Raw genomic sequence first — 15,410 nt, 5'->3', positions numbered from 1 at the left:
GGGTTACTACTGCGTGGAGGATCGGCAGAGCTGGGGGTTACTACTGCGTGGAGGATCGGCAGAGCTGGGGGTTACTACTGCGTGGAGGATCGGCAGAGCTGGGGGTTACTACTGCGTGGAGGATCGGCAGAGCTGGGGGTTACTACTGCGTGGAGGATCGGCAGAGCTGGGGGTTACTACTGCGTGGAGGATCGGCAGAGCTGGGGGGTTACTACTGCGTGGAGGATCGGCAGAGCTGGGGGTTACTACTGCGTGGAGGATCGGCAGAGCTGGGGGTTACTACTGCGTGGAGGATCGGCAGAGCTGGGGGTTACTACTGCGTGGAGGATCGGCAGAGCTGGGGGTTACTACTGCGTGGAGGATCGGCAGAGCTGGGGGTTACTACTGCGTGGAGGATCGGCAGAGCTGGGGGTTACTACTGCGTGGAGGATCGGCAGAGCTGGGGGTTACTACTGCGTGGAGGATCGGCAGAGCTGGGGGTTACTACTGCGTGGAGGATCGGCAGAGCTGGGGGTTACTACTGCGTGGAGGATCGGCAGAGCTGGGGGTTACTACTGCGTGGAGGATCGGCAGAGCTGGGGGTTACTACTGCGTGGAGGATCGGCAGAGCTGGGGGTTTCTACTGAGTGGAGCATCGGCAGAGCTGGGGGTTACTACTGAGTGGAGCATCGGCAGAGCTGGGGGTTACTACTGAGTGGTGCATCGGCAGAGCTGGGGGTTACTACTGAGTGGTGCATCGGCAGAGCTGGGGGTTACTACTGAGTGGTGCATCGGCAGAGCTGGGGGTTACTACTGAGTGGTGCATCGGCAGAGCTGGGGGTTACTACTGAGTGGTGCATCGGCAGAGCTGGGGGTTACTACTGAGTGGTGCATCGGCAGAGCTGGGGGTTACTACTGAGTGGTGCATCGGCAGAGCTGGGGGTTACTAATAAGCAAAGGACTTTTTGTTGACTGTTTATTGCATCATCATCATTGAAGCGTCATAGAAGCAAAATGCAAGTTGAGGCGGTAGGCACTTCAATGTGTGTTTTAAAGTCAAAGCATGTGTAAATGAGCCCTAAATGTTGCATGGTTTTTATTTTTTGTGTGTTTTTTTTTTTTTTTTTTTTTTTTTTTATAAATCTCCCTAAATGCTCAATGTTTTGTTGGAGAATTTAAGTGTAACTTTGCTTTGTGTTTTTCAGACTTTTGCTGGATGTGCCTTGGCGACTGGAAAACACACGGTAGCGAGTATTATGAATGCAGCCGGTACAAAGAGAATCCCGATATTGTAAACCAGAGTCAGCAGGCCCAGGCTAGAGAAGCCCTCAAGAAATATCTCTTCTACTTCGAGAGGGTAAGAGAAGGCCACCCACTTTTGTGATGTTAGATCGCTCATAAGTGGTTTTTAGTAGTTCCGTTACACAATTTAAAATTGCAAGTACCTAAAGTAGAACTTCAAGCTACTAAATACACATTTAAACTGCCTTATCTGCCAAATGATTTATAATTCTGTTCAACCACTTCTGTGATACATACACAGCCAGGAGGGGGACACTGGTTTCTCCAAAATGGATAAGTGGTTAAAAGCTCTTTCTGGAACCCTATTCTCACTGATGGTCCCTGCCCTTCAACCAATCCTGGCTGTGACTAACCATGCCTGGTCAAAATCTTTTCCAGGAGATCGAACTACTACTGCGGTTGACCCCTTGCATATTGCATGCATTGAGATGGCTATAGCATTTAAATTGAGTTGTGACACTTGGCTAGAACTAGACTGTGGAACCTTTGTTCAAGAAGCATTTGAACCACATGACCTTCAAGTTGCATGGCTTTTGAGGAACACATTCTCTTCATACACGCTGGAGGACGTTTATGAACCTTTATGGACAGTTTGCATCCCAGACACTTGAGTGCAGGAGGTTGTATCACAGGATTTCAAATTGGAGTTTCACTCCCTGTTCCTCTTCCACCTACCTCAATTTCTTACCGCCAACCTTCCTGTGTCACCACACAGACGAAACTTCAGACTTTCCAGGCACAGATTTCTGACTTTCTCGGTTTTTGCATGAGTTTAAATTTTTCCAAGTTTACTCAAGACCTCTGCAATGCAGCATTCTGTGATAATGGGACAAATCAACCCAGTCTCTGTACGGATTCATCTGTCACCAAAGACCAGGTTGTCCTTTTCCTGGTGGCTCAGGAATCTGTCTTTTGAAGTTTTGAAAATTCTTTCTACCCATCTTTTTTGGAATAATCCTTGCGACTGGTGGCAGCCTGTCAGCCTGGGCATCCAGTTGGCATGGGGGACTTGGTTGTCAGAGGAGTCTGGGGAGGAGGAGCTTGCTAGAAGCTAAGAATTTTACTTCTGGCAAGGTCCGTAACGAGACACAAAAATCATACTAAACTTGGTGTGTTTCAGGGCTTGCACTCCAGGAGTTTCTCTGTGGGACAAATCCTCTCCTTCCTGCAGTTGGGACTGGACTAGTGTTTTGGCTGTCGGCACTGTCCCATGTAGCTCCCTACGTCCATATCCTGTCACTCCCCAAAAGACTTGTCTGGATGTGGTTCAGGCTGTCCGTTTTTCAGCCCCTGCCTTTCTCAGGAAGACTGATTCCTTTTTGTCATCCTAAATGGGGGAGTGTCAGCTTCGCTTTCAACGACCTCTAGGTGGCTCAGGCAGACCAGTATCCAAGTGTATGATCTAAAGCACGTGTCAAACATGGTGTCTGTGGGTCAAATGTCGCCCACCAAGCCGTTTCATGTGGCCCTTGTACCTCTTCTGCAGCTGGGGCACCCCCCTCGCCCCCCCAACCTTGCCTCAGTAGTTGGCAGCAGAGAGGAGGACAGAACGCATTCTACAGATCCTGCGCCTCTGTGCAGCCCCAGCACCCCCTCGTCTCTGCCTCCCCTGGTCTCAGCATTCCGCAGACTCTGGCAGCTGACTCCAGCCTTCCTAGGGTCATCCACTTTCTGCTTCCAAGCTCCATCCCCAGCTTCTTACGGGCAGCAGCAAAAGGTAAGAGGGGATGCACTGTACTGTAAGTGAGGGCAAGGGACTCTTGACATCTGTAAGGGGGGGGGCTCTGGACATCTTGTCTTATCAGATAAAACTGGCCATTTGAAGGCAACCATAATTATGATGTGACCCACAAAGAAATTGAGTTGGACATCCCTGGTCGAAAGGATCTGGTTCCACCCTTTCCAATCAGAGCACACTTTACAAGATCTGTGAATGCTTTGAGCTTTTCAACATCGGACAACTGTGCCCTACGTTTGCAAGGCTGCCACCTTGTATTCTGTTAACAGGATCTCCAAGTTCTACCAGTTGGGCGTTGTTGCGGAGAGGGGGGGGGGGGTGGCGGGTGCGCATCTATTGATGTCCTTCCGTGTGATTGTGCTACCCACATGCCGCGCTCTGTGATCACCAAGTACTTCTGACTTTACCAAGTGATCAGATGTATTCAATGACAGTTGATCACAGAAGTAAACACAAGCCAGTTATCAGCTTTTCTTTGCATGAGGGGAGGAGAGAACCGATAACCGGCTTGTGTTAAAGGGACATCAGCAGTGCTTTCAATCAGTGCCTCCTCATCAATATCACCTATCGGTGACCACCAGTGGCGCATCATCAGCGAACATCAGTGAAGGAGAAAAATTACTTTTTTTTTTTTTTTTTTTATCTTTTTTTTCTTTGTTTAGCAAAAAATATAAAATCCAGTGGTGATTAATTACCATCAAATGAAAGCTCTATTTGTGTGGAAAGAAAAAGATAAAAATTTCAATTGAGTACAGTGTTGCATGACTATTCAATTATCATTCAAAGTGTGACAGCGCTTAAAGCTGAAAATTTCCTTTGTATAGTTGATTGACTTGAGATCGACTTGCTTTCCTATAGGTGTTTCATAAATTTTGAGAAATAAGTCTGTAAAAGACAAAGTTCTGGTTGAGGAAGGGCAATGAAGGTAAGCGAGTAGCTGTTGGCTCTAAGCATGGTCAAGGGACCCCAGTAGAGTATTTCAGATTGGGGTTGTGCTAATCTTGTGACAGGCAAGTCTCCTGTCTGTTCTTGTGGCAGCACATGACAGGACCTCACTCATGTTGTATCTGTATGCTACATGCTTTGCATTATGTGGCTAAGTGGTTAGCACTTCTGCCATACAGCACTAGGGTCGTTGGTTCAACGCCCAACCATTGCACTACCTGCCTGGAGTTTGCATTTTCTCCTTGTGCCTGCGTGGGTTTCCTCCCACACTCAAGAAATGCTGGTAGGTTGTTAATTGACTCCTGCCTAAATTGGCCCTAGTATGTATGTGTGTGTGTATGAATGTTAGAGACTCTAGATTGTAAGCTCCACGAGGGCAGGGACTGATGTGAATGTACAATATATGTAAATGGCTATGTAAATTGACAGCACTATATAAGTACCTGTAATAAAAATAAAATAAAAATTATAATTTTTTATTTTTTTGTCAGTGGGAGAATCACAATAAAAGTCTGCAGCTGGAAGCTCAGACCTACCAGCAAATCCAAGAAAAGATCCAGGAGCGGGTCATGAACAATCTCGGCACCTGGATTGACTGGCAGTACTTACAGAATGCTGCCAAGCTGCTGGCAAAGGTAAGTTGGGAATTAGAACCGTCCTTTTCATCTGACATTTCACTTTCCTTCTCAAAATCCTACTGAGCTGCTTATGGGACATTGTTAAATGTGACAGAATTTCTAGATTGTACTTTAAAGTGTATTTTAAAGTATGTAAGTCCTTTGCCTTTTTTTTAAAAAAGGCAAACGTTTGCAATGCATGCACATTTCCACAAGTTTTATCCCATTACACAATATGCCACGTAAATACCGGTTGAGGTGCCAGAAATGCACTCGGCTTCTGTGTCTGTTATGGGCTAATCACACTATGTTTGGGGCCTAAAGCTTGGCCATACATTATAAAATGCTCTTATTCGATTTCCTTTAGATTTACCTTCAACTATGTATTGCAATAGAAATGGAAAGTTTTTAGGTTTGATCTCATGTTGTATGGCGGGCATCACTCATTGGCTAACTGCGGTCCAAATCCGGACCTAGCCACTGTTCCATCCAGAGCCACAGTTACACCATTTAGGTCACACCATGCCAGATGCTCGAGGCGTGGCTGTTTACATGCTGCATCTCGGCAGAACGCTGCCACGCCTCGAGTGTGTGACATCACATAGGTGCAACGGAATGCGCCCGAGGACGTCCTGCACATGTGCAAGGGCACAGCTGCACCAGATATCAGTAGCCGGCAGATGGACTCCGGGCACAGGGGAAGGAGGGATACATATGTTCAGGGCAGGGAATGCACTGGAAGTCCCCCTTTTGATGCAGAGAGAGGGTACAAATGAACATGATGCCATCCAGGGATGGCCAAATAAGGACACAGTAAAATGTGAAGAGAGGCATTGCTGTGAGGGGAAGGTGTGATGTAAATGGAGGGAGCAGTTGCGCTCAGACTATTGTTGGGGGTGGGGGTTGTGGTGATTTGAGAGGGGGTGAGATGTAAAGGGGGGTGTGATTTAAAGCGGTTGGGGGTGTTAATGTGAGAAGGGCAGGGCATACTATTGTGGGGGGGTTGTGATGTGAGAGGGGGGGCAGTGCTGTGGAGGGGGAGATTTAAAGGGACGGTGTTGGAGGGGGGGGGGATATGAAGGGGGCACAGTTCTGCTGGGGGGTTATGTGAAGGGAGTTCAGAACACTATTGTAAAGAGGGGGTGATGTGTAGGGGGCCTAAGCACACTATTGTGAAGGGTTAAATTGTTTGGAAGTGGGGGACTGTGATTTTCTTGGGGGACTGTGGACACTGAATTTAAGGATTGTGATATAGAAAGAGGGCTGGAAAAAAAAATTGGTGTGGCCCTATGGTGGAAGAAAATTTTACTGATCGGACCTCCGTAAATTTTAATTCAATACTCCTGTTATATGGTTTTGCGAAATCTAATGAAAAATTGTATAATGTATGGCCAGCCTAAGTGTTGTCAGCCCTCCTTATACTAAACTATTCAACCACTCCCACTCTCAGATCTGTACATAATAAAGATTTAATTTTTCTGTAGTCCAAGTGAAGAACTAGGAGTATTAAATAGTCTTTGAGCTAACACTGGAAGTGTGGAGAAGTCACAGGACTGCTCAGAATTTCTGACATGATGAACAAATTTTTTTTAACTTATCAAACAGATATAACAATGCGTCCAATTGTGTATTTAACAGACTAAAAGGAAGCAAATAAGAGAAATTCATCGTTGGTGAAAGGCCCACTTTAATGTTTATGTAACTTCACAATAAATTCCTGACATGTCACAATATACAAGAACATATTGTGTAGTCAGTGTTCAGACTGTACGTTGTAAGTCTTTAGAAAGTCGCAAAGTAAGGGGCTGGATTAGGGGTTAATCTGTGTCAGACATTTATGAGCACCGCAAAGAACTGCACAAGCACCAGTATTTACAAGGAGAAAGGCGACACAAGCACCTACTAAGTGTAGCAATAATAGTAATTTAAATAGAGGGTAAAAAAAATATTAGCTCACAGTGGGAGCATAAAATCAGCCATATAGCGCGGTAGGACAGGTCCTAGTCAGCAGGCGTTTCCGGTCTTCGTCCTGGTGGAGTGGAAGGGCTGAAGGCTCTTAGTACTTCCTGGTCTGTGGAACGCACACATGGCGGACGTGACGCAAGGACGTAGCTGGCGATGCGTTTGCGGATCACGCGCTCCTTCAGGCCTGAAGGAGCCCATGCACTGCAAATGCGTACATCACATCTGCCGGTTTTGTGTTGCACGGACCAGGAAGCACAGAGAGCCTCCGGTGCCCCTGAGAGTTGTGAACCCGGCACTTCTGCTCCACCCGGACGCAGACCACAACTCCTGCTGACTAAGGCTCGTCCTACTGCGCTATATGGATGGTTTTTGCTCCCTTCTTTGTGAGGAATTTTTTTGCCTTCTATTAAAATTACTGTTATTGCTACACTTAGTTGGCTCTTTTGTCCTCTTTCTCCTATCTCTATATAGAGTTACTTCTTGCTTCTATACTGAGCTACCACAAAAGTGAGCCACATCACGTACGGACTTGCCTTTTTTTTTTTTTCTGTTTATGGACATACTGCCTGTTATGAACCTCCACCCCCCTCTTGGTACCCTATTTTAGCGGCAATCATTTACCTGTGACCAGGATTTACAATATTGTGTCATCTCTGAGGTGGCATCTCGGTCCAGAGAATAGATGCCGACTCCTAAATAAAGATGGCTCTGCTCTTCTGGAGAGAAAAAAAAGCAGATGAAGTCATTGTAGAGGGGAGTATTTTGATCTCTGTGCCGAGATAATGTATTTACAAGTGTTAACACGTTCACATTAAAATATATATATATATATAAATGGTTGCCTCGGAGGAGAATGAGGGAACGATCGCTGACAAAATAGACGAATCTCCTGTGTACTCAACTCTGCTCGCAGTCACGCCCAGTCCCACCTCCTAGAATTGACGTCCCGCCATTGGACTGGTGTTGTGTCCATCATAAGAGGCAGGACTGCGAACCGAGTCGAGTACACTGGAGTAGGGATGAGCTCAGGAGTGTTCGCATGGTCCACGTGCAGAGCCCGCCAGGAAGTCGGCGCTGCGCTAATCGCAGGCAGTGAGACATTTCCCGATCTCTACAGCCACGCATCGGGGCAATGTCTCACTGCCCGTGATTAGCGCAGCGCTGCGCTGACTTCCTGGCGGGCTCTGCACGTGGACCATGCAAACACGCCTGAGCTCATCCTTACACTGGAGATCCGGCTCTGTTTATTTCGGCAATAACAAGGCTGCAGATGCGCACTGATCGTGCTGCAAAGAGGGACAAGTCTGCAGATGAGCACTGATCATGCGGCAAAGAGGGCCAAGACTGCACATGGGCACTGATCAGACTGCAATGATTGGCAAGGCTGCAGATGGGCACTGATCATGCTGCAGATGGGCAATGATTGGTAAGGCTGCAAATGGTTACTGATCATGCTGCAATGATGGGCAAGGCTGCAGATGGGCACTAATCTGGCTGCAATGATGGGCAAGGCTGCCGTGATGGGCAATGGTGAGGCTTCAGATGGGCACTGACCATTATTTTGCTTCAAAGTAGTTTATTTAAAAAAAGTTTTTCCCCTGAAACTTCCCTCTTAAATTTGAAGGTGCGTGTTATACGCTGGTAAATACGGTGTGTGTGTGTGTGTATAGATAGAGATCGCTCTCTCTCTCGCTCTCTCTCGCTCTCTCGCTCTCTCTCTCGCTCTCTCTCTCGCTCTCTCTCTCGCTCTCTCTCGCGCTCTCTCTCGCGCTCTCTCTCGCGCTCTCTCTCGCGCTCTCTCTCGCGCGCTCTCTCGCGCGCTCTCTCGCGCGCTCTCTCGCGCGCTCTCTATCTATCTATCTATCTATCTATCTATCTATCTATCTATCTATCTATCTATCTATCTATCTATATATATATATATATATATATATATATATATATATATATATATATATATATTCGATAGATCGATGGATAGATGTAGAGAGAGAGATCTCTATAGATATAATTAGTTTTTTGGCAAATATAATAGTTTCTGTATATGACAGTGTAATACTGACCTCTCTTGGTAATGAGATATATGGCAGATGCACTGATTCAGTGATATTTATTTGCAAAATGAGTGCAAGTAACTTCTGTGATTTATATGTATTTTATCGCATCAATCCAAATTTTCATTGCTGATCGCATTGAGTGATACCAGCGAGTGTAATTTAGGTTGTAGAAGAGGATGAAGAGCCTTGATTGTTTCAGCCTCTATGCAGTCCACCCTGCTTCTCATGCCATTTGTAGTGAACAGCTTAGACTGGCCTCCGGTGTATTCAATTTTGGCCAATTCCTGCTGAGGCCCCTTTCACACTTGTGCGACTTGGGACTGCAAAGTCATATGACAAAACGTACTTCCAATGAGTACCGTTCATATCTGTGTGACCTTCTAAGTAATCCCTGCACTACTTTGGTCTGATTTTGAGGCGACTTGAGGTTCATAGACCTCAACACTACACAGGCATTGCTTCCAGTCGTGGCAAAATTGCTTGACTTTCAGGTTGCACAAGTCTGAAAGGGGCTTAAATCGGCTGAAATGTCAGCAGTGTGACCCTACAAGCACCACCCTGGCTTGTTAAATGTTTAATTTAAAATCAACTGAGCAGGGTGGGAAGGTATTGGGCAATAGGTGAATGCATCCTATCAGGTGCTGTCACTGTTCAGGTACTCAGAAAGCTGTGGGTGTAAAACCAATGTAAACTTGCTCAAGAGAGTACAGGAATGACTTCATAGGTGTGCTGCTTCCATATCAATGCCCTATCATTGTTAAATCAGCAGGTGGGGGGGGGGGGGGGGGTGTTCTTGAGCAGGCCAGGCTGCTTAACTGCAGTAGAGAAAAATGGGTTCACAGACCACCTGGTGATGCTGTGACATGTATGGTGCCTGGATCCAAAGAATGGCTGAAATGTTTTACAGAGTAAAGCATTTTATATTTATACATTTCATGTCTATATTAGGCTGCTTGCTTGAAGTTCATCTCTATCTCTCCATTCTCTACCTAAAAGTAGAGGACCAGTATTGTGTGGAATAGCTCCTTTTAAATCAATGTGGGTTTGTAAGATAGATAAGTACATGAATCTGTGTTTAGTATTGAAGATCAGTAGAAGGACTTGCAACTGATATTTTCCCTTTTCCTTCCCAGTGCCGATACACTCTGCAATACACATATCCCTATGCTTACTACATGGAGTCAGGCCCCAGAAAGAAGCTTGTAAGTATATAGATCTGTCATATCGTAAAACGAAAGCAGCAGTTGTCTACGTTTTTAGTATAATGTTTGACTGTAATGTCACTGAATGCTAGGATATGGATAGGCTGCATCATCCCAGAGATCTCTCTGATGTCTAGGATATGGATAGGCTGCATCATCCCAGAGATCTCTCTGATGTCTAGGATATGGATAGGCTGCATCATCCCAGAGATGTCTATGATGTCTAGGATATGGATAGGCTGCATCATCCCAGAGATGTCTATGATATGAATAGGCTGCGTCATCCCAGAGATATCTCTGATCTGTAGGATATGAATAGATTGCATCAACCCAGAGATGTCTCTGGTCTCTAGGATATGGATAGGCTGCATCATCCCAGAGATGTGTCTGGGATATGGATAGGCTGGATCATCCCGGAGATGTCTATGATCAATAGAATATGGATAGGCTGCATCATCCCAGAGATCTCTCTGATGTCTAGGATATGGATAGGCTGCATCATCCCAGAGATATCGCTGATCTCTAGGATATGGATAGGCTGCATCATCCCAGAGATGTCTATGATGTCTAGGATATGGATAGGCTGCATCATCCCAGAGATGTCTAGGATATGGATAGGCTGCATCATCCCAGAGATGTCTATGATATGAATAGGCTGCGTCATCCCAGAGATATCTCTGATCTCTAGGATATGAATAGATTGCATCAACCCAGAGATGTCTCTGGTCTCTAGGATATGGATAGGCTGCATCATCCCAGAGATGTGTCTGGGATATGGATAGGCTGCATCATCCCGGAGATGTCTATGATCAATAGAATATGGATAGGCTGCATCATCTCAGAGATGTATCTGATGTCTAGGATATGGATAGGCTGCATCATCCCAGAGATATATCTGATGTCTATGATATGGATAGGCTACATCATCCCAGAGATGTCATTATTCTGCAGTGACTTGATAGGCTGCACTGTGTCATGTGACTTTTGTCTAGTGAATTGATGGGCTTCCTTCTGTGATGTCACCAGTGCCTCTGAATGGATAGGCTTCATTCTCGGTGATCTTTAGTGAGTGGATGGTGTGCATTCTCAGTGATGATACTGAACAGATGTGCTGCCATTCTCTCATTGTCACTCATTTCTTGATGGATTACATCATTAGTGATGTCACTGATCGCCACTGATTTGATAGGCTCCGCTCTCATAGTAATGTCGGTGATCTCTTGTGATTGGATAGGCAGCATTCTCGGTGATGTAGCAAATGTCAGATGAACTGATAGGCTGCAGATGTTACTGTAATGGTTTGCTTAGAGTTTATTCACACCTTTTTATTTATATTTCTTGTCACTGCAGACAGTAATACATCGCTTCTGATCGTCCTTGCTGTGTCTTGGCACCTTTCCTCTGTTGCAGACACAATTCACATTTAATAATACAGTCAGCGCTGTCTATCTAACACTTTGTAATTTCTTTTGTAGTTTGAGTATCAGCAGGCACAGCTTGAGGCGGAGATTGAAAACCTTTCATGGAAAGTGGAGCGAGCAGACAGTTATGATAGAGGGGTAAGTACTAAGTTATATCTTTTATTTTTTATTTTTTTCTGTGAAGTAGTACAACTTTTATTTTACACCTTCATGGCCTTATTGATTAATAACAAGCATTTAGAATTCCTTTTATACGGCTGGTTATTTAGGGAGGACAGTCCCACCTTATGGTCCAGTTTCAGGTAAAACAGATGTGTGTCCCTTTTTAGAAACAAGTGGCCACTGCCCCCCACCTATAACTGGTCTTTGCACTGGAAGGATGACACATGTCAAATGAAAGCAAAGTCATTTCAGAGCTTGACTTGCTGACCAGCCTGCCACCAACCTAATTGACCTAAGAATATGCGTTAAAAATTGGTTTAGTCTGCGCACACTTGCAAATATATGCGTACGCTACAGGCCCAGCCAAGGCACCCCATTTTCTGTAGTCCCTAACTGTAAACTTCTCAGAGTCTCCACAATGGAAGCACATGCATTATAATGGATAGGCAGAGGGCAGTGAGCCTGGAAGGAGGAGCCCACCCCTCCTTAAAGGCACAGGGGCGCACTGGACACCCAGCACAAAGGTGTCGGTGCATTGCCTTACCAATATATTAACAGTACATACAGATGGCCGGCCACTGCCTCCACCTATAACTGGTCTTTGGAGCAAGGAGCTCTGGAAGGGCGACGTATGTCAATCAAACCCAAAGACATTTCCAAGCTCAAATTACTGACCAGATGTGTGTCCCTTCCCCAATACTAAAGATTTTTCCAGGCAGCTGGTGAAATCACTGGTGCATGCAAGAAACGCTGAAACTTTAATACAGTCTGAAAGATCACTGAGTTTACCTTTAATGCCCATTCACACTCTCTGAATAGGCTGCCTGTGCACCACAAAGAATGAAAAAATTTACATGACTCAATTTTGGTAGTACAACACACCACATCACACAGTATTTGCATTAGAGTGTGCCACAGTGGTACAATGTGCCGGGAAATGGAAGTAACAGTCACAATGACATGCATTGCACAAAGGGCAGGTGCCTTGCAGAAGTGAATGTTAACACGTGCGTTGCAGCAATGCATACCATGTGATTGGGCCCCAGATCTGAATTTCTTTTCTATCCACAGAAGCTAGAATCCAGGCAGCCTCTTACATAGTGTGGTGGGTGTGTGGCAAGAAGAAGCTTGCAGTGGGTGTGTTTGGGAGTGTCTCTTGTATTTACAAACCGGTTAGCAAAAGGAATTCTCAGGTTGCCAAAAATAAGGAATGGTATAGCCTGGTACTACTCTGGTGTCAGGGTGAAAAACGCACACCCTTGGCATCTACGACCTTGGTGCTAAACCATGGCTGCTCAACCTGTGGCCCTCCAGCTGTTGCAGAACTACAAGTCTGATCATGCCCCTGTTCTTGGGTGTCATGCTTGTAACTATTATCCTTGCAATTCCTCATGGGACTTGTAATTCCGAAACAGCTGGAGGGCAACTGTTTGTGTACCCATGTGCTAGACCTTGAATGCCGCACAAGCTAGGGAAGCCGAACTCCTGCAGCCACCAGGAAGAAAGGTGCAGGCCGCCAAAGGCGCTCATCTGAAGCGACACATGTACAAAATCAGACGCGCCACACTCCTATCCAGCCGACCTAGTGCAGGCTTGAAAATGGCCTCAGCCTAGAAGTTTCCACCAAAGCCACGGCCCCTGACATGTTTTGCTCCACCCACCGGAGCTCAATCATAGTCATTGAGCTCCGGTGGGCAGAGTGAAACATGTCAGGGGCCTGGTTTTGTTAGAAACTTATGGGCTGTGGACATCTGGATGTGCGGTGTTTCCCTTAGCATCTAGGCTATGTTCCCTGCAGATATATGAAGGCATCATTTGCTGGTTCTACAGGTATGTACCTAAGCTTGAAAACCCTCCTTTCAGTGCTATCGGAGCTCTTCAGAAACACTCACACTAGGATCTTGACTTTTCCATTATGGTAAATAAGGTATCCCCCTACCGTCCTGCAGAGCTAAACCTCTCCTGAGTGCTTCAGTACAGTACAGTGTCATGAAGAGGTGAGTTCTTCATGACATTGTAAGCTGGAGGACTCCCCGCCACACTGAAGAGGGCTTTATAGTTAGAAAATGTGACAGGAAAAAGTAAACTCTTAAAGCAGAGTTCCACTCAGAAGTGGAACTTCTGATTTAAGTACTCTTCATCCCCTGACATGCCACAGTCGGCATGTCATTTTTTTTGGGGGGGGGGGGGGGGGGTACCTGGTTTGGAGTGGGACTTCCTGACTTCTGGCCGCCTAGGTGACCCCCTCCCGGCAATGTTCTGGGACACGTCACAGGTCCCAGAACATTGCCTGGCCATTGACGGGGCGCAGCGGGGCTTGTGCCTGGTTGTGGAGCTGCAAACTTTCACAGCCGGGCACCCACACTCACAATGTCGGCACCACGAAGAGGAGGGGGAGAGAAGGGAGGCTTCTGGCAGCCACATCACTGGACCATGGGACAGGTGAGTGTTTATTAAAAGTCAGCAGCCATACTTTTTGTAGCTGCTGACTTTTAATAAAAAGCAAAAACCAGTGGAACTCCGCTGCTGTCCGATCAGCTTCACCTGTCTGTTTTTTAGACGGACCTGATCGGACGCTCCCTTCACCTCTATGGAGCAAGGAAGTTTTACCAGACATAGATGAGTGAGTTTGGGGTGGAGGAACTTGACTGGGCCTGCACAGAGCCCTGACCTCAACCCAATAGAACACCTTTGGGGATGAATTAGAGCGGAGACTGCGAGCCAGGCCTTCTTGTCCAACATCCGTGCCTGACCTCACAAATGCTTTTCTGGAAGAATGGTCAAACATTCCCATAGACACACTCCTAAACCTTGTGGACGGCCTTCCCAGAAAAGTTGAAGCTGTTATAGCTGCAAAGGGTGGGCCAACCCAATATTGAACCCTCCGGACTAAGACTGGGATGCCATTTAAAGTTCATGTGCGTGTAAAGGCAGGCGTCCCAATACTTTAATATATGGATTATTAGTGGAGAATAAGGATATTGTTTGGTGTCATTTTGGGGGTGGGGGGCAGTTGTGACTAAGCCCGATTCATTAAAATAGGTTGATATCAATGGTTGGTAGTGTATCTTCAGTGGTTTAACAGTGAACCATCACTCTCTCCTTTCTTCCCCTCCCCCCAGGACTTGGAGAACCAGATGCATATAGCTGAGCAGCGCAGAAGAACTTTGCTAAAGGACTTTCATGACACATAAGCATCAGAAGCCTGTTTTTTTTTGTCCTAGAAAAGCTTGAGCATGTGGTGGAGTGACGGAAAATTGATGCTGCAAAGAAACACAAGTAGCTTTTGAGGAATGTGAAGAAAATCCACCTCCTTACCCTGCTCGCTGTACCAAACCTAGTCTTGTTATTTTTATTTTTTTTCCCCCAATCCCCCCCCCCCCCTTTTTTTTTTTCTCCTTTTTCTGACTCCCAAACTCAGACTACTGCCAGAATAACCAACAAAAAACACATCCTTTTGAAAGGTGTTCTCTTCTTGCCTCTATTCTTTCCCACCCTGCTCCCCCCCTTTTTTTTTTTTTTGTCCCGTCCCCCTTTAAAGTTAACCCTTTCTTTGCCCCTGCTAGCCTGCTGCTAGAAACACCCGGGCAATGAAAGGGTCGATCAAAATTTTTTTTTTTTTTTCTTCATTTTGTTCCGGATGGCAAGTGTTGGGAAAAAGTAGTTCAATTTTTTGAATGGCTGTTAATAGAATTAGATTATTATGCAAACTGTCATTTTGAACTGTTGTACAATTATACAGAAAAAAAACCTAGAATTACAAAAAAAAAAACAAAAACACTTTTTAAAATCCTTTAATTTTTCTGGAGTTTTTTATTTTGCTTCAAAAAAAAAAAAGATGAGGACTGCTAGTGTCATCCTGCTGTGTGTTTACATTTCGATGAGACAAATTTTGTCATTAAGTATTTGGAAGAAGAAGACATCTTTAGTTCCTGAAATCATTGTTCCATGCAAATTTGATATATAAAGTGGAACTCCTGCCAAAGCCTTTTCAACCTCTTATAAAAGTGGGAAAGAGTTAC

The 15,410-nt window shown here is 45.6% G+C and overlaps 1 protein-coding gene across 1 annotated transcript in view; it reads left to right on the top strand.

Moving 5' to 3' along the window:
* Window positions 1–15,181, top strand: part of ARIH2 (ariadne RBR E3 ubiquitin protein ligase 2) — a 72,768-nt gene extending 57,587 nt beyond the window's left edge. Inside the window, exons 11-15 of the mRNA XM_077451684.1 lie at window positions 1,185–1,336; window positions 4,456–4,599; window positions 9,737–9,805; window positions 11,281–11,364; window positions 14,511–15,181. Of these exons, the coding sequence (XP_077307810.1) occupies window positions 1,185–1,336; window positions 4,456–4,599; window positions 9,737–9,805; window positions 11,281–11,364; window positions 14,511–14,582 (521 nt within the window). The 3' untranslated portion in view covers window positions 14,583–15,181. The remainder of the gene's footprint in view (window positions 1–1,184; window positions 1,337–4,455; window positions 4,600–9,736; window positions 9,806–11,280; window positions 11,365–14,510) is intronic.
* The last annotated feature ends 229 nt before the right edge of the window (window positions 15,182–15,410 follow it).

This window comes from Lithobates pipiens, unplaced genomic scaffold, assembly GCF_037356315.1.
Source record: "Lithobates pipiens isolate NorthernLeopardFrog02 unplaced genomic scaffold, aLitPip1_a1.2 Scaffold_23, whole genome shotgun sequence".
Taxonomy (NCBI): domain Eukaryota; kingdom Metazoa; phylum Chordata; class Amphibia; order Anura; family Ranidae; genus Lithobates; species Lithobates pipiens.
This window is presented reverse-complemented; position numbering and strand designations above follow the sequence as displayed.